This window comes from Oncorhynchus mykiss, chromosome 6, assembly GCF_013265735.2.
Source record: "Oncorhynchus mykiss isolate Arlee chromosome 6, USDA_OmykA_1.1, whole genome shotgun sequence".
In the NCBI taxonomy this organism is placed as follows: domain Eukaryota; kingdom Metazoa; phylum Chordata; class Actinopteri; order Salmoniformes; family Salmonidae; genus Oncorhynchus; species Oncorhynchus mykiss.
Window position 1 is genome coordinate 98,781,771 of NC_048570.1, and position 25,847 is coordinate 98,807,617.

The 25,847-nt window shown below is 48.2% G+C and overlaps 2 protein-coding genes across 3 annotated transcripts in view; both read left to right on the forward strand.

Annotated features, from left to right (window-relative positions):
- The first annotated feature begins 4,943 nt into the window (after positions 1–4,943).
- Positions 4,944–6,528, forward strand: LOC110525057 (C2 calcium-dependent domain-containing protein 4C-like). Its single transcript, XM_036981838.1, has one exon. It carries the CDS (start codon positions 5,092–5,094, stop codon positions 6,484–6,486), a length of 1,395 nt encoding a protein of 464 aa, XP_036837733.1. The 5' UTR covers positions 4,944–5,091; the 3' UTR covers positions 6,487–6,528.
- Positions 6,529–8,059: 1,531 nt separating this feature from the next.
- Positions 8,060–25,847, forward strand: part of LOC110526849 (vacuolar protein sorting-associated protein 13C) — a 219,427-nt gene continuing 201,639 nt past the window's right edge. The window contains exons 1-3 of one of the 2 annotated variants that reach the window (XM_036981697.1): positions 8,060–8,264; positions 12,494–12,537; positions 18,728–18,770. In XM_036981697.1, the coding sequence (XP_036837592.1) occupies positions 8,165–8,264; positions 12,494–12,537; positions 18,728–18,770 (187 nt within the window). In that variant the 5' untranslated portion in view covers positions 8,060–8,164. The remainder of the gene's footprint in view (positions 8,265–12,493; positions 12,538–18,727; positions 18,771–25,847) is intronic. The other variant, XM_036981698.1, reaches the window with a different exon arrangement.

The following is a 25,847-nucleotide window of genomic DNA, read 5'->3' on the forward strand; positions in this document are numbered from 1 at the left end:
GAAGGGATTCAGCTTTTCTCAGATTATCGTGAAAAAAATATGTTTTTGTTGTTGCATTTAAGCTTACCCTAAGCCTTTTCCTAACTTTAACCTAATTATCCTAACCTGATACGTTAATTATCCTAACCTGCAGCCTAAATTCTCCTAACCTGATACGTTAATTATCCTAACCTGCAGCCTAAATTCTCCTAACCTGATACGTTAATTATCCTAACCTGCAGCCTAAATTCTCCTAACCTGATACGTTAATTATCCTAACCTGCAGCCTAAATTCTCCTAACCTGATACGTTAATTATCCTAACCTGCAGCCTAAATTCTCCTAACCTGATACGTTAATTCTCCTAACCTGATACGTTAATTCTCCTAAGCTGATACATTAATTCTCCTAACCTGATACGTTAATTCTCCTAACCTGATACGTTAATTCTCCTAACCTGATACGTTAATTCTCCTAACCTGATACGTTAATTCTCCTAACCTGATACGTTAATTCTCCTAACCTGATACGTTAATTCTCCTAACCCTGATACCAAAAAAAGACTAATCTGACTTTAATTTGACAAAAGCTGTATCTCTTCTAGCCATGACCCAGTTTTAAGTTGGGATGATTCTATTAACTTTAACAAGTTAACTGTCAATATGCCAACATTCCTTACAAAGAATGCAGACAATCCACAGCCATACACCGGCTGAAATAATGTGACGATTGCACTTAGACAACTTGTAAAAACAACCAGTACGAATATATTATCATATTGTAACCCTCACAGCTTTCCAAGAGAACAAACATTGAGACATTTATGGTCTGTTTACATATTTAGGCTATATAGAGGCTATTTATACCAACAACAAAAAAACTGTATAAATGATTTATAATTATATAACATTATTTCTATTACACAGTTTCTGATATATCACATGCCTTACTTTTATTCTCCTCCTTGAGTAAAAGCAGGACATGCATCACCTCTGTATCTAATGCCATTCATTACAATTAGACTGGTAAGGATTTCGCCCTGACCAAAATGGCTGCCATTATCCAACCATTCTGGAACTATGAGGGTTATGACATTTCCCCTGTCTAGAGGCTGTCTATGAGCCTATTGACAGAAATATTGTCCAGAATTCTGCCATCAGAAATGAATTGTCAAAATCAAAACAGATCATTCTATATCTAGTCTTTAGCTATTGGCCCAAAGCTACGGATCCGTATATAACAGCCCCATTAAGGTCCCGTCCCACTCCCCTGGACAGATCCATATCACATTCATGTGTTTCTTAACCTCTACTTTACACTCCCCTGGACAGATCCGTATCACGTTCATGTGCTTCTTAACCTCTACTTTACACCGCCTGGAAAGATCCGTATCACATTCATGTGCTTCTTAAGAACACACAGACACACTTTACAGCCGTGGAACCCCCTGGATAGATCCGTATCACATTCATGTGCTTCTTAACCTCTACTTTACACTCCCCTGGACAGATCTGTATCACATTCATGTGCTTCTTAACCTCTACTTTACACCCGTCCCACTCCCCTGGATAGATCCGTATCACATTCATGTGCTTCTTAACCTCTACTTTACACCCCCTGGATAGATCCATATCACGTTCATGTGGTTCTTAACCTCTACTTTACACCCCCTGGATAGATCCATATCACGTTCATGTGGTTCTTAACCTCTACTTTACACCCCCTGGATAGATCCATATCACGTTCATGTGCTTCTTAACCTCTACTTTACACCCCTGGATAGATCCATATCACGTTCATGTGCTTCTTAACCTCTACTTTACACACACATTGTTGTGGTCACCCTCCCTACACATTTCTCAACGTCAACGGTGGTGTGTCTGTGGTGTGTTTGGTCTGGCTGTGGTCTCTGTGGTGTGTCTGGTCTGGCTGTGGTCTCTGTGGTGTGTCTGGTCTGGCTGTGGTCTCTGTGGTGTGTCTGGTCTGGCTGTGGTCTCTGTGGTGTGTCTGGTCTGGCTGTGGTCTCTGTGCTGTGTCTGGTCTGGCTGTGGTCTCTGTGGTGTGTCTGGTCTGGCTGTGGTCTCTGTGCTGTGTCTGGTCTGGCTGTGGTCTCTGTGGTGTGTCTGGTCTGGCTGTGGTGTCTCCCATGTCTCTGTGGTGTGTCTGGTCTGGCTGTGGTCTCTCCCATGTCTTTGTGGTGTGTCTGGTCTGACTGTGGTCTCTCCCATGTCTCTGTGGTGTGTCTGTGGTGTGTCTGGTCTGGCTGTGGTCTCTGTGGTGTGTCTGGTCTGGCTGTGGTCTCTGTGGTGTGTCTGGTCTGGCTGTGGTGTCTCCCATGTCTCTGTGGTGTGTCTGCTCTGGCTGTGGTCTCTGTGGTGTGTCTGGTCTGGCTGTGGTCTCTGTGGTGTGTCTGGTCTGGCTGTGGTCTGGCTGTGGTGTGTCTGGTCTGGCTATGGTCTCTGTGGAGTCTCTGTGGTGTGTTTGGTCTGGCTGTGGTCTCTGTGGTGTGTCTGGTCTGGCTGTGGTCTCTGTGGTGTGTCTGGTCTGGCTGTGGTCTCTGTGCTGTGTCTGGTCTGGCTGTGGTCTCTCTGGTGTGTCTGGTCTGGCTATGGTCTCTGTGGAGTCTCTGTGGTGTGTCTGGTCTGGCTGTGATCTCTGTGGTGTGTCTGGTCTGGCTGTGGTCTCTCCCATGTCTCTGTGCTGTGTCTGGTCTGGCTGTGGTCTCTGTGGTGTGTCTGGTCTGGATGTGGTCTCTGTGGAGTCTCTGTGGTGTGTCTGGTCTGGCTGTGGTCTCTGTGGTGCGTCTGGTCTGGCTGTGGTCTCTGTGGTGTGTCTGGTCTGGCTGTGGTCTCTGTGGTGTCTCTGTGGTGTGTCTGGTCTGGCTGTGGTCTCCCATGTCTCTGTGGTGTGTCTGGTCTGGCTGTGGTGTCTCCCATGTCTCTGTGGTGTGTCTGGTCTGGCTGTGGTCTCTGTGGTGTGTCTGGTCTGGCTGTGGTCTCTGTGGTGTGTCTGGTCTGGCTGTGGTCTCTGTGGTGTGTCTGGTCTGGCTGTGGTGTCTCCCATGTCTCTGTGGTGTGTCTGGTCTGGCTGCGGTCTCTGTGGTGTGTCTGGTCTGGCTGTGGTCTCTGTGGTGTGTCTAGTCTGGCTGTGGTCCCTGTGGTGTGTCTAGTCTGGCTGTGGTCTCTGTGGTGTGTCTGGTCTGGCTGTGGTCTCTGTGGTGTGTCTGGTCTGGCTGTGGTGTCTCCCATGTCTCTGTGGTGTGTCTGGTCTGGCTGTGGTGTCTCCCATGTCTCTGTGGTGTGTCTGGTCTGGCTGTGGTCTCTCCCATGTCTTTGTGGTGTGTCTGGTCTGACTGTGGTCTCTGTGGTGTGTCTGGTCTGGCTGTGGTGTCTCCCATGTCTCTGTGGTGTGTCTGGTCTGGCTGTGGTCTCTGTGGTGTGTCTGGTCTGGCTGTGGTCTCTGTGGTGTGTCTGGTCTGGCTGTGGTATCTGTGGTGTGTCTGGTCTGGCTGTGGTCTCTGTGGTGTGTCTGGTCTGGCTGTGGTCTCTCCCATGTCTCTGTGGTGTGTCTGGTCTGACTGTGGTCTCTGTGGTGTGTCTGGTCTGGCTGTGGTATCTGTGGTGTGTCTGGTCTGGCTGTGGTCTCTGTGGTGCGTCTGGTCTGGCTGTGGTCTCTGTGGTGTGTCTGGTCTGGCTGTGGTCTCTCCCATGTCTCTGTGGTGTGTCTGGTCTGACTGTGGTCTCTCCCATGTCTCTGTGGTGTGTCTGGTCTGGCTGTGGTCTCTGTGGTGTGTCTGGTCTGGCTGTGGTCTCTGTGGTGTGTCTGGTCTGGCTGTGGTCTCTGTGGTGTGTCTGGTCTGGCTGTGGTCTCTGTGATGTCTCTGTGGTGTGTCTGGTCTGACTGTGGTCTCTGTGATGTCTCTGTGGTGTGTCTGGTCTGGCTGTGGTTTCTGTGGTGTGTCTGGTCTGGCTGTGGTTTCTGTGGTGTGTCTGGTCTGACTGTGGTCTCTGTGATGTCGCTGTGGTGTGTCTGGTCTGGCTGTGGTCTCTGTGGTGTGTCTGGTCTGGCTGTGGTCTCATCCATGTCTCTGTGGTGTGTCTGGTCTGACTGTGGTCTCTCCCATGTCTCTGGTGCGTGTCTGTTCATGGTCCAGCTGATATCCCATGTGCTGACCCCAGGGTGCAGTATCGTGGCATTGGTTGCCGTGTGTGTCCATGTGAACAGCCTGCTGGGCTGGCCTGTCTGTGAAGGGATGACCAGGACAGAGAGGGAGGATCTTCTTAACAGCAGTGGCCGCTGCCCAGATCCACAGCCCTATTTAACCTGCTTGGCCATCTCCTATAGCATCACACACACTGGATACAACAGGAGGATACTACAGGAAGATACTACAGGAGGATCCTACAGGAAGATACTACAGGAGGATCCTACAGGAAAATACTACAGGAGGATACTACAGGAAGATACTACAGGAAGATACAACAGGAGGATCCTACAGGAAAATACTACAGGAGGATCCTACAGGAAGATACTACAGGAGAATCCTACAGGAAGATACTACAGGAGGATACTACAGGAAGATCCTACAGGAAGATACTACAGGAGGATCCTACAGTAAGATACTACAGGAGGATACTACAGGAGGATCCTACAGGAAGATACTACAGGAGGATCCTACAGTAAGATACTACAGGAGGATACTACAGGAGGATACTACAGGAGGGACACTGAGCCTGACACTCTCTGTAAGTAGACTGACACTGATAGTGCAACAGTTGACTTATAACCGCAGGGAGTCAATGGACCAGGCTTGAATGTGTTCTTACATTCAAGGTCATTTCCTTTACAGTAAAAAAAACCTTTTGTGGTCAACTATCCCTGTACCAGGATACAGGTATTATTATTTCAATTCATTGAATTTAATGAGGAACTGAATTGAATTACTACATTACATGATGAGGGAGAATTGGCTTTGCAGTTATTGGCTTTGAAACGTTGTAGCCTTTGTTGCTTATAATTTTTGGTTTTTGAAAAAGTTGCCTGTGATCTGTCCTTACTGTTCATTTTCTTCCTTCTCTTTCTCCAGAGCTGTGATCCTGACAAAGCTCATGTAATGTGGGTCGCTGAACAGATCCGTGTTTCAGTGGCCAAAAACAACCTTCTGTTGCCAATAGCGGAGTACAGCCTCCGCATCTCAGACATCATGTTGGGAGAAAAAACATCTCGGGAGAAAGCAAGGAAAACGATCTCTCTGTGTCCTAACATCATCACTCCGAATACAATCCCAGAGTTCTGCATCCCACCAAAGATCTCGCCACAGCAGGAGCTAAAGACGGTGGACTGGAGTAAAACTAGCCCTGTTGGAAAGGTGTCCTTTTCACCTGAGAAGGGCAGCAGCCCGGAGAGGGAGGTAGCAGTGAGAGAACCCTTCATCAACACTCATCCAACCCTCATCCAGGTAGAGAGCGTGGACGAGACTCCATACGACCAGGGCTTCAGTGATGAGGAGAGTACCAACGCCGACCCCCAGAGCCAAGCAGCTCTCTCCCTGCCCCACCTGGCCAAGGCCCAGACCTGCTACGGTTTCTGTACCCTCCTGGAGAGCCCCCACACCCGGAGGAAAGAGTCTCTGTTCCACAGCCACCCCAACGCCTGCCCCCTCCCCCTGATCGCTGGCTCTCGCGGCCGCTCCAAAACTTACTCCTCCAGAACCTCATCTCTACCCCACTCCCCGTCATCCTCCTTCAGCCTCACCAAGCTGACCTCCGGCAGGCTGTCTCGGGGAGGCTCCAGGCTGGTGGCTCTCCAGAGACAGAGCACCCTGGACAGTGACACCACCTCCTCCGCCGAGTCTTCCCCCTTCAGCTCCCCTCTCCTGGCCAGGCCGCCTCCCAAGTCCTCCCTGCTCAAAGCCCTGAGCCACGACAGACTGCTGTCCCAGACTATGAGAAAAGCTGTGCTCTCCAGAAACAACTCTCTGTCCACGGATGAAGTCAGCTCCACGGACAACAGCCCCAATATCATCCGGAGAGCCTCTGATGCTGGATTAGTAGAACCCCTTCCCAGTGCCTTCACCCTTGCTCCCCCTGCTATCTTCCCCATAGACCTCGTCCTCCACAGAGAGAGGGTCATGAAGGAGAGTCTAGCTCCTGTAGGTAGAGAGGGGGCACTACGGCTCTCAGCAGAGTACAGCCTAGACAACCAGAGACTCAGAGTGAGGTTGATCAGTGCTGAGGGACTGTATGCTATCGCTGTGGATCCTAAGAGCATCAACTGCAGCATCGCTATCTGTCTGTTACCGGGGAAGATTCAGAAGCAACGCAGCGCGGTGATTAAGAGGAGCAGGAACCCCCTCTTCAAGGAGGATTTCTTCTTCTATGGTATCTCACAGGAAGATATCTGCTGCCGGTCGCTGCGGTTCAAAGTTGTCAACAAAATGTCCTCCATGAAAAGAGACTATATTTTGGGAGACTGTGAGATTTTGCTGAAAAGTTTATTATCTATGTAGAAATGTTTTATTTATTTATTTTACTAGGCAAGTCAGTTAAGAACAAATTCTTATTTTCGAAGATGGCCTAGGAACAGTGGGTTAACGACAGATTTGTACCTTGTCAGCTCAGGGGTTTGAACTTGCAACCTTCCAGTTACTAGTCCAACGCTCTAACCACTAGGCTACCTGCCGCCCCTCTACTCTAACCACTAGTCTACCTGCCGCCCCTCCACTCTAACCACTAGTCTACCTGCCGCCCCTCCACTCTAACCACTAGGCTACCTGCCGCCCCTCCACTCTAACCACTAGGCTACCTGCCGCCCCTCCACTCTAACCACTAGTCTACCTGCCGCCCCTCCACTCTAACCACTAGGCTACCCTGCCGACTGTATATAATGTATATATACTGCTACATATTTATTAAATCAATGTAAAAAAAACAACAATCTGGTTGTTTTGAGTCTTGTCCTACTAAAGTGTGACTGTATTCAGAGACAGTTTATTTCACAGGAGGTTGGTGGCACCTTAATTGGGGAGGACGGGCTCGTGGTAATGGCCGGAGCGGAATCAGTGGGGCGGAGCGGAATCAGTGTTTGGTTTCCATGGTTTCCATGTGTTTGGTGTCATTCCATTTGCTCCGTTCCAGACGTTTTATGAGCCGTCCTCCCCTCAGCAGCCTCCACTGGTCTATTTCAACAGCTGCAATCGTCTACACAACAGCCTACATCGACACAAGGAAGGATTTAGAAATTGAATTCATGATTTAGATTTGGTCCATAAATGGAAAACAATACAATGTTGGGCGATCGTTTGATCTTTGAAGAGGCTGCTCATTGTATTGTATACCTTTCTCAGACGTTGACGCATCAACCACTGGCTGGCTGCCTGCCACGTCATCGACTGTGTCTCGTCGACTGACAGATTGCTAGGACATGTGACGTGGTTTGCCGATGAGTAAAATACCAATCCAGACGTTGTACGATCTGTCAGGCGCCAGCAATGTAGGAATGTGCAGTGACATAATTTGTTCCCCCCCCCCCCCCTCCATACAACACACAAATAATTATAATAATTTCCTAATTTTAAACCATTGAAATACATGACAACATGAATGGGGAAATGTATTTAAAGGAAAAAGAAGAATGAATTGGACCTGCTTGAAAACCTATAGTAAATCATCTTTGAGAGCATTACATTTTATAATATACGTTTAATTAATTGGAAAAGCTTTTATTTAACAAATACATTACAATTACGTTGCCCTATGATGAGAAGGCTAAACACAAAATGGTTAATAACCTTTGTCAAAGATGACACTACCAAATATAGTTAATCGATATGTCCCAAAGGACTACATTCCCTCAGGTTTAAAAGTCATTCAATGATTTAATTCTGGCCACAATATATATTTTTTTAGCATGATCACACTTGTGTTATTTGGATATACAGTTTATTCAAGATCACATAATTTGACACCACCGTCTGTCACAGTATACAGGCATTACTAGTCGATTACCTAGGTTACTAGTCGATTACCTAGGTTACTAGTCGATCGCAGAGCGAATCACTTTTCATATTAAGCTCTTGTCATCTTGTGCTACGGAAAGGCGTTTCACACAGCAGAACGAGATCACGGGATAATCTCGGCATTTACCCACATCAACAAGGGTAGTAGTGCTAGCCACGAAGTTCAACAATGGTGTTTGAATCTATGGTCAGTGATCTCCTGAACAGGTTCATCGGAGACTATGTGGAAAACCTCGACAAGTCCCAGTTGAAGATTGGCATTTGGGGAGGTAAGTGAAACGCACAGAAGAGGCTGGAATGACAGTTTTAAAGCGTCGCTAACCTATACAGAGCAAGCAATGCTAATGCGGCTAGGTTAGCTATCAGCATTTTAATTAAAACAAACAAGCCCTAACGCTAACTAGCTATAACCAGTCTTTGGGGATATGATGCTAACGAGAAAAAAAATATGTTTTGTAAACATACCTGTAATGATATCGAGATGAATGGGCTGTCATACACCAACAACCATATGTTTTGTCAGGTTTAGTCTACATTTATTAGTAATCTATTATTATATGGGAGGAGGGGGGGGTCTAATGTCTAACTAATCTGTCTTCCCAACAATGTAATGCATACAGGACTGGGCGGACTGGTAAATCAAGATGGTATGATCTGGTCAGGAACTAAGGCATCAACCAGTTTCCAGTTGATGCCTTTCTCTCAGTGTGGATCTCTTGAGTGAAGTGGCAACTTTTCTATTAGCCATATGCTATACTTTACTAGCCTGGTCCCAGATCTATATTTTACTAGCCTGGGCCCAGATCTGTACTTTACTAGCCTGGGCCCAGATCTGTACTTTACTAGCCTGGGCCCAGATCTGTACTTTACTAGCCTGGGCCCAGATCTGTACTTTACTAGCCTGGGCCCTGATCTATACTTTACTAGCCTGGGCCCAGATCTAGACTTTACTAGCCTGGGCCCAGATCTAGACTTTACTAGCCTGGGCCCAGATCTAGACTTTACTAGCCTGGTCCCAGATCTAGACTTTACTAGCCTGGTCCCAGATCTAGACTTTACTAGCCTGGTTCCAGATCTAGACTTTACTAGCCTGGGCCCAGATCTACACTTTACTAGCCTGGGCCCAGATATTTTTGTGCTCTTGCCAATTCCATCGCTATCATCGTCAAGGCAACGGCATAACCATTCAATGAGGAGTTGGCAAGAGAGCGGAAACAGACTGTGCCCAGGATAAGCCACAGTTCGTTGCAAAGCTAGATAGTATTTACCTAGCTAGTAGGGTATACATTAGAATGTGAAATCTAAATCTTTAGTCACACATACAGCTGGTGAAAGAGGAGGCCTATATAACAATCAACATGTTGATCCTGGCAAACAGACATGAAGAAAGTACTTGACGTTTTGAGTTGTCACTGCAATGTTTGCTATGAAGGAAGTTCAGGATACTGCAGTACGTCGCTAGGTAGGCAACACCGTCCACACCCACCGTCACTATAATACCTGCAGAAACCATTGTGACTGTTGGGGCCTTCAGCCGTACCTGTCGTACTCTTCCCGTCGTCTGAGTGTTGAGAGATGGTGGACGAGGTAGGAGGGTAGGATCTTTGTCCCCATGTTTGCACACCAGACCTGACGCCAGGATTAATACGGTAATTGGATTAATACAGTAGTTGGATTAATACGGTAGTTGGATTAATACGGTAGTTGGATTAATACAGTAGTTGGATTAATACGGTAGTTGGATTAATACGGTAGTTGGATTAATACAGTAGTTGGATTAATACAGTAATTGGATTAATACAGTAATTGGATTAATACAGTAGTTGGATTAATACGGTAGTTGGATTAATACGGTAGTTGGATTAATACGGTAGTTGGATTAATACGGTAGTTGGATTAATGCGGTAGTCGGGAATCTATGATTCCTTAGCTAGACAGGACTCTTATCTTTTGTCATGGGTAGACCACAGTTCTAGCCTAGCCGATATCTTTGGAACGTTGAAGCCAGATAACAGCCAGCGTATCACATTTGCATAAGTGTCATATGTCCTAGGAAGACCAAAGATATCCGGCAGCACCATTTAGTTTTTGTTGTAATGCTATAGGCTCATACAGGGGAAAACCCTTACTACAAATACCAAACAGTAACGAACAGATTCCTTTACTAGTCCTGCTTATTCTCTGTAGGCCTAGTTATCGTTATCACTCAACCGTCGACTAGGCCCTATACAGAGCTTCATGGTTAAACGTTAAGTCTGTTGGTTGTAACCGGCTGTATGGTCTGTTGATCTCTCTGTTTCACTAAGGAAGTCTTCCGTTTAGGCTTTCTGCCGTTTTCATTTATTTATTTATTTTACCTTTATTTAACGAGGCAAGTCAGTTAAGAACAAATTCTTATTTTCAATGACGGCCTGGGAACAGTGGGTTAACTGTCTGTTCAGGGGCAGAACGAGGGTATATGAACTTGCAACCTTTCGGTTACTAGTCCAACGCTCTAACCACTAGGCTAAGGGTATACCAGAGGTTAGTTTACCCCCTTGGTCCTTGCTAAAAGCCCAAAGGTATTGTTTTGACCACGGTAGTGTTTCTCCAGGTTAATAATATCTAAACTCTACACTAAATTGATGTTGTTTAATTCAATCATTGATGGAAAAAGGCCTACGTTTTAGCACTAGATATGTGAATGGGAGGGCGAAGGAGTACAGAGTCTACCAACAACATATTCTGAAGAGATTATGATCACATGACTGTTCCATCTCAAAGCAAGCTCACTTTTACCTCACAACACTATGAATGCTTTTGTCACACCTTGACGTGGGAGGCTTGGTTGCTTTTAGGCCTGGGTTTATTCTTCCCAAGATCCCAAGGCAGTTAGTTACCTGTCGGAGCTAGATCACCTTACAGTCCTGTGACTGCCGTCAGAGGTGATCAACAACACGGTTTCACCAGATGTGTTGTTACTGGACACAGTGATGTAACACCTAAACCTACGCTAACTCACTGTGATTTAACATCTAGACCAACGCTAACTCACTGTGATTTAACATCTAGACCAACGCTAACTCTCCTCACTGGGATGTAACATCTAGACCAACCCTAACTCTCCTCACTGTGATGTAACATCTAGACCTACGCTAACTCACTGTGATGTAACATCTAGACCTACGCTAACTCTCCTCACTGGGATGTAACATCTAGACCTACGCTAACTCTCCTCACTGGGATGTAACATCTAGACCTACGCTAACTCTCCTCACTGGGATGTAACATCTAGACCAACCCTAACTCACCTCACTGTGATGTAACATCTAGACCTACGCTAACTCTCCTCACTGGGATGTAACATCTAGACCTACGCTAACTCTCCTCACTGGGATGTAACATCTAGACCTACGCTAACTCTCCTCACTGGGATGTAACATCTAGACCTATGCTAACTCTCCTCACTGGGATGTAACATCTAGACCTACGCTAACTCACTGTGAGTTAGGCTATATAACCACCAGGCATAGTTGTTTAACCTCCTGTTAGGCCCAGGCTATACAACCACCAGGCATGGTTGTTTAACTTCCTGTTAGGCCTAGGCTATATAACCACCAGGCATGGTTTAACTTCCTGTTAGGCCCAGGCTATATAACCACCAGACATGGTTGTTTAACTTCCTGTTAGGCCCAGGCTATATAACCACCGTGACTGACTTTTTTGTAGTGGCCCGATGAAAGAATCCTGACACCCAGGTCGACACACACAGTTGATAATTGTCTGAATCTACTCTGCTAGCTGTAAGTCAAGCAGACTTCCTGTAACTAGTGTACGCATCAAACAGACTTCCTGTAACTAGTGTACGCACCAAACAGACTTCCTGTAACTAGTGTACGCACCAAGCAGACTTCCTGTAACTAGTGTATACACATCAAGCAGACTTCCTGTGACTAGTGTATACACATCAAGCAGACTTCCTGTGACTAGTGTATACACATCAAGCAGACTTCCTGTGACTAGTGTATACACATCAAGCAGACTTCCTGTGACTAGTGTATACACATCAAGCAGACTTCCTGTGACTAGTGTATACACATCAAGCAGACTTCCTGTGACTAGTGTATACACATCAAGCAGACTTCCTGTGACTAGTGTATACACATCAAGCAGACTTCCTGTGACTAGTGTATACACATCAAGCAGGCTTCCTGTGACTAGTGTATACACATCAAGCAGACTTCCTGTGACTAGTGTACGCGCCAAGCAGACTTCCTGTGACTAGTGTACGCGCCAAGCAGACTTCCTGTGACTAGTGTACGCGCCAAGCAGACTTCCTGTGACTAGTGTACGCGCCAAGCAGACTTCCTGTGACTAGTGTACGCGCCAAGCAGACTTCCTGTAACTAGTGAATACCCACCAAGCAGACTTCCTGTAACTAGTGTACGCGCCAATCAGACTTCCTGTACCCATTTATATTATCACTATTAACCTGTGTTTTCTCTCATCTTCTGTCCAGGCAATGTTGTTCTGGAGAACCTGAAAGTTAAAGAAAATGCTTTGGTAAGTCTGCATGACTTTATTGTCATCAACACGTGTAGCCTGTCATTTTAAATAGATGTTATTTACTCTCCAGGTGTCCATCCCTATTGTTCTCACCTCACAGAGGCCTGTAGTAGACTGGGTCAGGTTCTGATCTATCCCTATTGTCCTCACCTCACAGAGGCCTGTAGTAGACTGGGTCAGGTTCTGATCTATCCCTATTGTCCTCACCTCACAGAGGCCTGTAGTAGACTAGGTCAGGTTCTGATCTATCCCTATTGTTCTCACCTCACAGAGGCCTGTAGTAGACTAGGTCAGGTTCTGATCCATCCCTATTGTCCTCACCTCACAGAGGCCTGTAGTAGACTAGGTCAGGTTCTGATCCATCCCTATTGCCCTCACCTCACAGAGGCCTGTAGTAGACTGGGTCAGGTTCTGATCTATCCCTATTGTCCTCACCTCACAGAGGCCTGTAGTAGACTAGGTCAGGTTCTGATCTATCCCTATTGTTCTCACCTCACAGAGGCCTGTAGTAGACTAGGTCAGGTTCTGATCCATCCCTATTGTCCTCACCTCACAGAGGCCTGTAGTAGACTAGGTCAGGTTCTGATCTATCCCTATTGTCCTCACCTCACAGAGGCCTGTAGTAGACTGGGTCAGGTTCTGATCCATCCCTATTGTCCTGACCTCACAGAGGCCTGTAGTAGACTGGGTCTGGTTCTGATCTATCCCTATTGCCCTCACCTCACAGAGGCCTGTAGTAGACTGGGTCAGGTTCTGATCTATCCCTATTGTCCTGACCTCACAGAGGCCTGTAGTAGACTAGGTCAGGTTCTGATCCATCACTATTGCCCTCACCTCACAGAGGCCTGTAGTAGACTGGGTCAGGTTCTGATCCATCACTATTGCCCTCACCTCACAGAGGCCTGTAGTAGACTGGGTCAGGTTCTGAATCATTGATGTAGCCCTCACCTCACATAGGCCTGTAGTACACTAGGTCAGGTTCTGATCCATCACTATTGTCCTGACCTCACAGAGGCCTGTAGTAGACTGGGTCAGGTTCTGAATCATTGATGTAGCCTATACCTGCCTGTTTTCCATACATTAATGATACATGATGTTGATCCCTGACCTTTTCCACTACAGCAACTCACATGTCGATCAAGGAGACAGTCGTGTAATCATTATATCAACTATAGACTCTGTACAGAGAATGTCGATCAAGGAGACCGTTGTGTAATCATTATATCAACTATAGACTCTGTACAGAGAGGGTGAAGCCTGATGGTCAGGGCTGTAGTGTTGAATCAGAGGTGAAGGGTGAAGCCTGGTGGTCAGGGCTGTAGTGTTGAATCAGAGGTGGAGGGTGAAGCCTGGTGGTCAGGGCTGTAGTGTTGAATCAGAGGTGGTGGGTGAAGCCTGGTGGTCAGGGCTGTAGTGTTCAGTGGAGGGCGAAGCCTGGTGGTCAGGTCTGTAGTGTTCAGTATAGGTGGAGGGTGAAGCCTGGTGGTCAGGGCTGTAGTGTTGAATCAGAGGTGGAGGGTGAAGCCTGGCGGTCAGGGCTGTAGTGTTCAGTAGAGGTGGTGGGTGAAGCCTGGTGGTCAGGGCTGTAGTGTTCAGTATAGGTGGAGGGTGAAGCCTGGTGGCCAGGGTTGTAGTGTTCAGTAGAGGTGGAGAGTGAAGCCTGGTGGTCAGGGCTGTAGTGTTCAGTTGAGGTGGAGGGTGAAGCCTGGTGGTCAGGGCTTTAGTGTTGAATCAGAGGTGGAGGGTGAAGCCTGGTGGTCAGGGCTGTAGTGTTCAGTAGAGGTGGAGATTGAAGCCTGGTGTTCAGGGCTGTAGAGGTGGGTGGTGAAGCCTGGTGGTCAGGGCTGTAGTGTTGAATCAGAAGTGGAGGGTGAAGCCTGGTGGTCAGGGCTGTAGAGGTGGGTGGTGAAGCCTGGTGGTCAGGGCTGTAGTGTTGAATCAGAGGTGGAGGGTGAAGCCTGGTGGTCAGGGCTGTAGTGTTGAATCAGAGTTGGAAGGTGAAGCCTGGTGGTCAGGGCTGTAGTGTTGAATCAGAGTTCGAGGGGGAAGCCTGGTGGTCAGGGCTGTAGTGTTCAGTAGAGGTGGAGGGGGAAGCCTGATTGTCAGGGCGGTAGTGTTCAGTAGAGGTGGAGGGCGAAGCCTGGTGGTCAGGTCTGTAGTGTTCAGTAGAGGTGGAGGGTGAAGCCTGGTGGTCAGGGTGGTAGTGTTCAGTAGAGGTGGAGGGTGAAGCCTGGTGGTCAGGGCTTTAGTGTTGAATCAGAGGTGGAGGGTGAAGCCTTGTGGTCAGGGCTGTAGAGTTCGAGGGGGAAGCCTGGTGGTCAGGGCTGTAGTGTTCAGTAGAGGTGCAGGGTGAAGCCTGCTGGTCAGGGTGGTAGTGTTCAGTATAGGTGGAGGGTGAAGCCTGGCGGTCAGGGCTGTAGTGTTCAGTAGAGGTGGAGGGTGAAGCCTGGTGGTCAGGGCTGTAGTGTGTAGAGGTGGTGGGTGAAGCCTGGTGGTCAGGGCTGTAGTGTTCAGTAGAGGTGGAGGGTGAAGCCTGGTGGTCAGGGCTGTAGAGTTCGAGGGGGAAGCCTGGTGGTCAGGGCTGTAGTGTTCAGTAGAGGTGCAGGGTGAAGCCTGCTGGTCAGGGTGGTAGTGTTCAGTATAGGTGGAGGGTGAAGCCTGGCGGTCAGGGCTGTAGTGTTCAGTAGAGGTGGAGGGTGAAGCCTGGTGGTCAGGGCTGTAGTGTGTAGAGGTGGTGAGTGAAGCCTGGTGGTCAGGGCTGTAGTGTTCAGTAGAGGTGGAGGGTGAAGCCTGGTGGTCAGGGCTGTAGTGTTGAATCAGAATTGGAGGGTGAAGCCTGGTGGTCAGGGCTGTAGTGTTGAATCAGAGTTCAAGGGGGAAGCCTGGTGGTCAGGGCTGTAGTGTTCAGTAGAGGTGGAGGGGGAAGCCTGGTGGTCAGGGCTGTAGTGTTCAGTAGAGGTGGAGGGTGAAGCCTGGTGGTCAGGGTGGTAGTGTTCAGTAGAGGTGGAGAGTGAAGCCTGGTGGTCAGGGCTGTAGTGTTCAGTAGAGGTGGAGGGTGAAGCCTGGTGTTCAGGCCTGTAGTGTTCAGTAGAGGTGGAGGGTGAAGCCTGGTGGTCAGGGCTGTAGTGTTGAATCAGAGTTCGAGGGGGAAGCCTGGTGGTCATGGCGGTAGTGTTCAGTAGAGGTGGAGGGCGAAGCCTGGTGGTCAGGGCTGTAGTGTTCAGTAGAGGTGGAGGGTGAAGCCTGGTGGTCAGGGTGGTAGTGTTCAGTAGAGGTGGAGGGCGAAGCCTGGTGGTCAGGGCTGTAGTGTTGAATCAGAATTGGAGGGTGAAGCCTGGTGGTCAGGGTTGTAGTGTTCAGTACAGGTGGAGAGTGAAGCCTGGTGGTCAGGGCTGTAGTGTTCAGTAGAGGTGGAGGGTGAAGCCCGGTGGTCAGGCCTGTAGTGTTCAGTAGAGGTGGAGGGTGAAGCCTGGTGGTCAGGGCTGTAGTGTTGAATCAGAGTTTGAGGGGGAAGCCTGGTGGTCATGGCGGTAGTGTTCAGTAGAGGTGGAGGGCGAAGCCTGGTGGTCAGGGCTGTAGTGTTCAGTAGAGGTGGAGGGTGAAGCCTGGTGGTCAGGGTGGTAGTGTTCAGTAGAGGTGGAGGGTGAAGCCCGGTGGTCAGGCCTGTAGTGTTCAGTAGAGGTGGAGGGTGAAGCCTGGTGGTCAGGGCTGTAGTGTTGAATCAGAGTTTGAGGGGGAAGCCTGGTGGTCATGGCGGTAGTGTTCAGTAGAGGTGGAGGGCGAAGCCTGGTGGTCAGGGCTGTAGTGTTCAGTAAAGGTGGAGGGTGAAGCCTGGTGGTCAGGGTGGTAGTGTTCAGTAGAGGTGGAGGGTGAAGCCTGGTGGTCAGGGCTTTAGTGTTGAATCAGAGGTTAAGGGTGAAGCCTGGTGGTCAGGGCTGTAGTGTTCAGTAGAGGTGGAGATTGAAGCCTGGTGGTCATGGCGGTAGTGTTCAGTAGAGGTGGAGGGGGAAGCCTGATTGTCAGGGCGGTAGTGTTCAGTAGAGGTGGAGGGCGAAGCCTGGTGGTCAGGTCTGTAGTGTTCAGTAGAGGTGGAGGGTGAAGCCTGGTGGTCAGGGTGGTAGTGTTCAGTAGAGGTGGAGGGTGAAGCCTGGTGGTCAGGGCTTTAGTGTTGAATCAGAGGTGGAGGGTGAAGCCTGGTGGTCAGGGCTGTAGTGTTCAGTAGAGGTGGAGGGGGAAGCCCGGTGGTCAGGGCGGTAGTGTTCAGTAGAGGTGCAGGGTGAAGCCTGCTGGTCAGGGTGGTAGTGTTCAGTATAGGTGGAGGGTGAAGCCTGGCGGTCAGGGCTGTAGTGTTCAGTAGAGGTGGAGGGTGAAGCCTGGTGGTCAGGGCTGTAGTGTGTAGAGGTGGTGGGTGAAGCCTGGTGGTCAGGGCTGTAGTGTTCAGTAGAGGTGGAGGGTGAAGCCTGGTGGTCAGGGCTGTAGTGTTGAATCAGAATTGGAGGGTGAAGCCTGGTGGTCAGGGCTGTAGTGTTCAGTAGAGGTGGAGGGTGAAGCCTGGTGGTCAGGGCTTTAGTGTTGAATCAGAGGTGGTGGGTGAAGCCTGGTGGTCAGGGCTGTAGTGTTGAATCAGAGTTGGAAGGTGAAGTCTGGTGGTCAGGGCTGTAGTGTTGAATCAGAGTTGGTGGGTGAAGCCTGGTGGTCAGGGCTGAAGTGTTCAGTAGAGTTCGAGGGGGAAGCCTGGTGGTCAGGGCTGTAGTGTTCAGTAGAGGTGGAGATTGAAGCCTGGTCAGGGCTGTAGAGGTGGGTGGTGAAGCCTGGTGGTCAGGGCTGTAGTGTTCAGTAGAGGTGGAGGGTGAAAGCCTGGGGGTCAGGGCTGTAGTGTTGAATCAGAGTTGGAAGGTGAAGTCTGGTGGTCAGGGCTGTAGTGTTGAATCAGAGTTGGTGGGTGAAGCCTGGTGGTCAGGGCTTTAGTGTTGAATCAGAGGTGGAGGGTGAAGCCTGGTGGTCAGGGGGGTAGTGTTCAGTAGAGGTGGAGGGTGAAGCCTGGTGGTCAGGGCTGTAGTGTTCAGCAGAGGTGGAGGGTGAAGCCTGGTGGTCAGGGTGGTAGTGTTCAGTAGAGGTGGAGGGCGAAGCCTGGTGGTCAGGGCTGTAGTGTTCAGTAGAGGATGGTGGTGAAGCCTGGTGGCCAGGGCTTTAGTGTTGAATCAGAGGTGGAGGGTGAAAGCCTGGGGGTCAGGGCTGTAGTGTTGAATCAGAGTTGGTGGGTGAAGCCTGGTGGTCAGGGCTGAAGTGTTCAGTAGAGTTCGAGGGGGAAGCCTGGTGGTCAGGGCTGTAGTGTTCAGTAGAGGTGGAGATTGAAGCCTGGTCAGGGCTGTAGAGGTGGGTGGTGAAGCCTGGTGGTCAGGGCTGTAGTGTTGAATCAGAGGTGGAGGGTGAAGCCTGGTGGTCAGGGCTGTAGTGTTCAGTAGAGGTGGAGGGTGAAATCCTGGGGGTCAGGGCTGTAGTGTTGAATCAGAGTTGGTGGGTGAAGCCTGGTGGTCAGGGCTTTAGTGTTGAATCAGAGGTGGAGGGTGAAGCCTGGTGGTCAGGGTGGTAGTGTTCAGTAGAGGTGGAGGGTGAAGCCTGGTGGTCAGGGCTGTAGTGTTCAGCAGAGGTGGAGGGTGAAGCCTGGTGGTCAGGGCTGTAGTGTTCAGGAAAGGTGGAGGGTGAAGCCTGGTGGTCAGGGCTGTAGTGTTCAGTAGAGTTGGAGGGTGAAGCCTAGCGGTCAGGGCTTTAGCGGTGAATCAGAGTTGGAGGGTGAAGCCTGGTGGTCAGGGCTGTAGTGTTCAGTAGAGGTGGAGATTGAAGCCTGGTCAGGGCTTTAGAGGTGGGTGGTGAAGCCTGGTGGTCAGGGCTGTAGTGTTGAATCAGAGGTGGAGGGTGAAGCCTGGCGGTGAGGACTGTCGTGTTCAGTAGAGTTGTGATAGAAGTTAAAACACAGTGTTAGTGTCTGCTGCTCTGCCAGGAGACCCACGTTCCTCTCAGACTGTCCGTCTATAATCTTCCACTGTCTCCTTTAGCTTCCATTCAAGTGACTCATCTTAAAAGACATGTATGTTACGTGTCTAATGATGTTGATGTTGATCCTGGTCTGTTGATCCTGGTCTGTTGATCCTGGTCTGTTGATTCTGGTCTGTTATTTCTGTTACAGAGTGAGCTGGACGTTCCATTTAAAGTGAAAGCTGGTCAGATTGGTGAGTACCGGCGGCATGCCCCCCCCCCCCCCCCCCCAGTACACAACACTCTTATTTATTTTCTTCATGTTGTTTTCTCAAGTATCATTCGTAGGTCCACAGCCTTGGTAGTGCTTAATCAGACTCTGGGAGAACTCTGGGATAGTGGTCCTGGTAAAGGACAAGTATTCAATCCATGAAGCATGAAACAAATCAGTAGCTACAGTAGATCCTGGGTCTTAGTTCAGTGACTCTGATCCTGGGTCTTAGTTCAGTGACTCTGATCCTGGGTCTTAGTTCAGTGACTCTGATCCTGGGTCTTAGTTCAGTGACTCTGATCCTGGGTCTTAGTTCAGTGACTCTGATCCTGGGTCTTAGTTCAGTGACTCTGATCCTGGGTCTTAGTTCAGTGACTCTGATCCTGGGTCTTAGTTCAGTGACTCTGATCCTGGGTCTTAGTTCAGTGACTCTGATCCTGGGTCTTAGTTCAGTGACTCTGATCCTGGGTCTTAGTTCAGTGACTCTGATCCTGGGTCTTAGTTCAGTGACTCTGATCCTGGGTCTTAGTTCAGTGACTCTGATTCTGGGTCTTAGTTCAGAGACTCTGATCCTGGGTCTTAGTTCAGTGACTCTGATCCTGGGTCTTAGTTCAGAGACTCTGATCCTGGGTCTTAGTTCAGTGACTCTGATCCTGGGTCTTAGTTCAGAGACTCTGATCCTGGGTCTTAGTTCAGTGACTCTGATCCTGGGTCTTAGTTCAGTGACTCTGATCCTGGGTCTTAGTTCAGAGACTCTGATCCTGGGTCTTAGTTCAGTGACTCTGATCCTGGGTCTTAGTTCAGTGACTCTGATCCTGGGTCTTAGTTCAGTGACTCTGATCCTGGGTCTTAGTTCAGTGACTCTGATCCTGGGTCTTAGTTCAGTGACTCTGATCCTGGGTCTTAGTTCAGTGACTCTGATCCTGGGTCTTAGTTCAGTGACTCTGATCCTGGGTCTTAGTTCAGTGACTCTGATCCTGGGTCTTAGTTCAGTGACTCTGATCCTGGGTCTTAGTTCAGTGACTCTGATCCTGGGTCTTAGTTCAGAGACTCTGATCCTGGGTCTTAGTTCAGAGACTCTGATCCTGGGTCTTAGTTCAGAGACTCTGATCCTGGGTCTTAGTTCAGAGACTCTGATCCTGGGTCTTAGTTCAGAGACTCTGATCCTGGGTCTTAGTTCAGAGACTCTGATCCTGGGTCTTAGTTCAGAGGGTTGTTCAGTGACTCTGATTCTGGGTCTTAGTTCAGTGACTCTGATCCTGGGTCTTAGTTCAGAGACTCTGATCCTGGGTCTTAGTTCAGTGACTCTGATCCTGGGTCTTAGTTCAGTGACTCTGATCCTGGGTCTTAGTTCAGTGACTCTGATCCTGGGTCTTAGTTCAGTGACTCTGATCCTGGGTCTTAGTTCAGAGACTCTGATCCTGGGTCTTAGTTCAGAGACTCTGATCCTGGGTCTTAGTTCAGAGACTCTGATCCTGGGTCTTAGTTCAGAGACTCTGATCCTGGGTCTTAGTTCAGAGACTCTGATCCTGGGTCTTAGTTCAGAGACTCTGATCCTGGGTCTTAGTTCAGAGACTCTGATCCTGGGTCTTAGTTCAGAGACTCTGATCCTGGGTCTTAGTTCAGAGACTCTGATCCTGGGTCTTAGTTCAGAGACTCTGATCCTGGGTCTTAGTTCAGTGACTCTGATCCTGGGTCTTAGTTCAGAGGGTTGTTCAGTGACTCTGATCCTGGGTCTTAGTTCAGAGACTCTGATCCTGGGTCTTAGTTCAGAGAGTTGTTCAGTGACTCTGATCCTGGGTCCTAGTTCAGAGACTCTGATCCTGGGTCTTAGTTCAGAGACTCTGATCCTGGGTCTTAGTTCAGAGGGTTGTTCAGTGACTCTGATCCTGGGTCCTAGTTCAGAGACTCTGATCCTGGGTCTTAGTTCAGAGGGTTGTTCAGTGACTCTGATCCTGGGTCCTAGTTCAGAGACTCTGATCCTGGGTCTTAGTTCAGAGAGTTGTTCAGTGACTCTGAACCTGGGTCTTAGTTCAGAGAGTTGTTCAGTGACTCTGATCCTGGGTCTTAGTTCAGAGAGTTGTTCAGTGACTCTGATCTTGGGTCTTAGTTCAGAGGGTTGTTCAGTGACTCTGATCTTGGGTCTTAGTTTAGTGACTCTGATCCTGGGTCTTAGTTCAGTGAGTTGTTCAGTGACTCTGATCCTGGGTCTTAGTTCAGAGAGTTGTTCAGTGACTCTGATCCTGGGTCTTAGTTCAGAGGGTTGTTCAGTGAATCTGATCCTCGGTCTTAGTTCAGAGGGTTGTTCAGTGACTCTGATCCTGGGTCTTAGTTCAGAGAGTTCTTCAGTGACTCTGATCCTGGGTCTTAGTTCAGAGGGTTGTTCAGTGACTGATCCTGGGTCTTAGTTCAGAGGATTGTTCAGTGACTCTGATACTGGGTCTTAGTTCAGAGGATTGTTCAGTGACTCTGATACTGGGTCTTAGTTCAGAGGGTTGTTCAGTGACTCTGATCCTGGGTCTTAGTTCAGAGGGTTGTTCAGTGACTCTGAACCTGGGTCTTAGTTCATCGGGTTGTTCTGTGACTCTGAAACTGGGTCTTAGTTCAGAGGGTTGTTCCGTGACTCTGATTCTGGGTCTTAGTTCAGAGACTCTGATCCTGGGTCTTAGTTCAGTGACTCTGATCCTGGGTCTTAGTTAAGAGAGTTGTTCAGTGACTCTGATCCTGGGTCTTAGTTCAGAGGGTTGTTCAGTGACTCTGAACCTGGGTCTTAGTTCAGAGGGTTGTTCAGTGACTCTGATCCTGGGTCTTAGTTCAGAGGGTTGTTCAGTGACTCTGATCCTGGGTCTTAGTTCAGAGGGTTGTTCAGTGACTCTGATCCTGGGTCTTAGTTCAGAGGGTTGTTCAGTGACTCTGAACCTGGGTCTTAGTTTAGAGGGTTGTTCAGTGTTTCTGAACCTGGGTCTTAGTTCAGAGGGTTGTTCAGTGACTCTGAACCTGGGTCTTAGTTCAGAGGGTTGTTCAGTGACTCTGATCCTGGGTCTTAGTTCAGAGTAGTTCTGGGTCTTAGTTCAGAGCCGCCCTGTGGGACTCCCAATCACGGCCGGTTGTGATACAGCCTGGATTCAAACCAGGGTGTCTGTAGTGACGCCTCTAGCATTGAGATGCAGTGCCTTAGACTGGCAGTATGTCTCGTGGATGGACAGAACATGGTTCTACACCTCTAGCATTGAGATGCAGTGCCTTAGACTGGCAGTATGTCTCGTGGATGGACAGAACAGGGTTCTACACCTCTAGCATTGAGATGCAGTGCCTTAGACTGGCAGTATGTCTCGTGGATGGACAGAACAGGGTTCTACACCTCTAGCAGTATGTCTCGTGGATGGACAGAACAGGGTTCCACACCTCTAGCAGTATGTCTCGTGGATGGACAGAACAGGGTTCTACACCTCTAGCATTGAGATGCAATGCCTTAGACTGGCAGTATGTCTCATAGATGGACAGAACAGGGTTCAGTTCTACACCTGTAGCAGTATGTCTTGTGGATGGACAGGACAGGGTTCTACACTTCTAGCAGTATGTCTCGTAGATGGACAGAACAGGGTTCTACACCTCTAGCAGTATGTCTCGTAGATGGACAGAACAGGGTTCTACACCTCTAGCAGTATGTCTCGTAGATAGACAGAACAGGGTTCTACACCTCTAGCAGTATGTCTCGTGGATGGACAGAACAGGGTTCTACACCTCTAGCAGTATGTCTCGTAGATGGACAGAACAGGGTTCTACACCTCTAGCAGTATGTCTCGTAGATGGACAGAACAGGGTTCTACACCTCTAGCAGTATGTCTCGTGGATGGACAGAACAGGGTTCTACACCTCTAGCAGTATGTCTCGTGGAAGGACAGAACAGGGTTCAACACCTCTAGCAGTATGTCTCATAGATGGACAGAACAGGGTTCAGTTTAGCACCTCTAGCAGTATGTCTCGTGGATGGACAGAACAGGGTTCAGTTTAGCACCTCTAGCAGTATGTCTTGTGGATGGACAGAACAGAGTTCTACACCTCTAGCAGTATGTCTCGTAGATGGACAGAACAGGGTTCAGTTTAGCACCTCTAGCAGTATGTCTCGTGGATGGACAGAACAGGGTTCAGTTTAGCACCTCTAGCAGTATGTCTCGTGGATGGACAGAACAGGGTTCAGTTTAGCACCTCTAGCAGTATGTCTCATAGATGGACAGAACAGGGTTCCACACCTCTAGCATTATGTCTCGTGGATGGACAGAACAGGGTTCTACACCTCTAGCAGTATGTCTCATAGATGGACAGAACAGAGTTCTACACCTCTAGCAGTATGTCTCGTAGATGGACAGAACAGAGTTCTACACCTCTAGCAGTATGTCTCGTAGATGGACAGAACAGGTTTCTACACCTCTAGCAGTATGTCTCGTAGATGGACAGAACAGAGTTCTACACCTCTAGCAGTATGTCTCGTAGATGGACAGAACAGGGTTCAGTTCTACACCTCTAGCAGTATGTCTCATAGATGGACAGAACAGAGTTCTACACCTCTAGCAGTATGTCTCGTGGATGGACAGAACAGAGTTCTACACCTCTAGCAGTATGTCTCGTGGATGGACATTCCTCCTCATTGCTCCTCATTCCTCCTCATTCCTCCTCATTGCTCCTCATTCCTCCTCATTCCTCCTCATTCCTCCTCATTCCTCCTCATTGCTCCTCATTCCTCCTCATTGCTCCTCATTCCTCCTCATTGCTCCTCATTCCTCCTCATTGCTCCTCATTCCTCCTCATTCCTCCTCATTCCTCCTCATTCCTCCTCATTGCTCCTCATTCCTCCTCATTCCTCCTCATTCCTCCTCATTGCTCCTCATTGCTCCTCATTCCTCCTCATTGCTCCTCATTCCTCCTCATTCCTCCATTGTCTCATACCCTTCTCTATTGCCAGTAACATTTCTTGGCAATATAATGCTTCCCAAAAGTGCTAGTGTATCACTACCTACCTTATCTCTATCAGCAGAAAACCGTTTAGTTTGGGGGTTTGTAGCAACGGCTTCAAAACATCCAAGAAAGAAGAAGTTTGAGTCATTGATAACATATTCAGACACAAAGATTAAGGTGTTGCACAACTCTACCCTGTGAACTAGATGTGTAGAATAGAGCTAGTTAACAGGTTACTCTACCCTGTAAACTAGATGTGTAGAATAGAGCTAGTTAACAGGTTACCCTGTAAACTAGATGTGTAGAATAGAGCTAGTTAACATGTTATCCTGTAAACTAGATGTGTAGAATAGAGCTAGTTAACATGTTATCCTGTAAACTAGATGTGTAGAATAGAGCTAGTTAACAGGTTACCCTGTAAACTACAGTGCCTTGCGAAAGTATTCGGCCCCCTTGAACTTTGCGACCTTTTGCCACATTTCAGGCTTCAAACATAAGGATATAAAACTGTATTTTTTTGTGAAGAATCAACAACAAGTGGGACACAATCATGAAGTGGAACGACATTTATTGGATATTTCAAAACTTTTTTAATAAATCAAAAACTGAAAAATTGGGCGTGCAAAATTATTCAGCCCCCTTAAGTTAATACTTTGTAGCGCCACCTTTTGCTGCGATTACAGCTGTAAGTCGCTTGGGGTATGTCTCTATCAGTTTTGCACATCGAGAGACTGACATTTTTTCCCATTCCTCCTTGCAAAACAGCTCGAGCTCAGTGAGGTTGGATGGAGAGCATTTGTGAACAGCAGTTTTCAGTTCTTTCCACAGATTCTCGATTGGATTCAGGTCTGGACTTTGACTTGGCCATTCTAACACCTGGATATGTTTATTTTTGAACCATTCCATTGTAGATTTTGCTTTATGTTTTGGATCATTGTCTTGTTGGAAGACAAATCTCCGTCCCAGTCTCAGGTCTTTTGCAGACTCCATCAGGTTTTCTTCCAGAATGGTCCTGTATTTGGCTCCATCCATCTTCCCATCAATTTTAACCATCTTCCCTGTCCCTGCTGAAGAAAAGCAGGCCCAAACCATGATGCTGCCACCACCATGTTTGACAGTGGGGATGGTGTGTTCAGCTGTGTTGCTTTTACGCCAAACATAACGTTTTGCATTGTTGCCAAAAAGTTCAATATTGGTTTCATCTGACCAGAGCACCTTCTTCCACATGTTTGGTGTCTCCCCCAGGTGGCTTGTGGCAAACTTTAAACAACACTTTTTATGGATATCTTTAAGAAATGGCTTTCTTCTTGCCACTCTTCCATAAAGGCCAGATTTGTGCAATATACGACTGATTGTTGTCCTATGGACAGAGTCTCCCACCTCAGCTGTAGATCTCTGCAGTTCATCCAGAGTGATCATGGGCCTCTTGGCTGCATCTCTGATCAGTCTTCTCCTTGTATGAGCTGAAAGTTTAGAGGGACGGCCAGGTCTTGGTAGATTTGCAGTGGTCTGATACTCCTTCCATTTCAATATTATCGCTTGCACAGTGCTCCTTGGGATGTTTAAAGCTTGGGAAATCTTTTTGTATCCAAATCCGGCTTTAAACTTCTTCACAACAGTATCTCGGACCTGCCTGGTGTGTTCCTTGTTCTTCATGATGCTCTCTGCGCTTTTGACGGACCTCTGAGACTATCACAGTGCAGGTGCATTTATACGGAGACTTGATTACACACAGGTGGATTGTATTTATCATCATTAGTAATTTAGGTCAACATTGGATCATTCAGAGATCCTCACTGAACTTCTGGAGAGAGTTTGCTGCACTGAAAGTAAAGGGGCTGAATAATTTTGCACGCCCAATTTTTCAGTTTTTGATTTGTTAAAAAAGTTTGAAATATCCAATAAATGTCGTTCCACTTCATGATTGTGTCCCACTTGTTGTTGATTCTTCACAAAAAAATACAGTTTTATATCTTTATGTTTGAAGCCTGAAATGTGGCAAAAGGTCGCAAAGTTCAAGGGGGCCGAATACTTTCGCAAGGCACTGTAGATGTGTAGTATAGAGCTAGTTAACATGTTACTCTACCCTGTAAACTAGATGTGT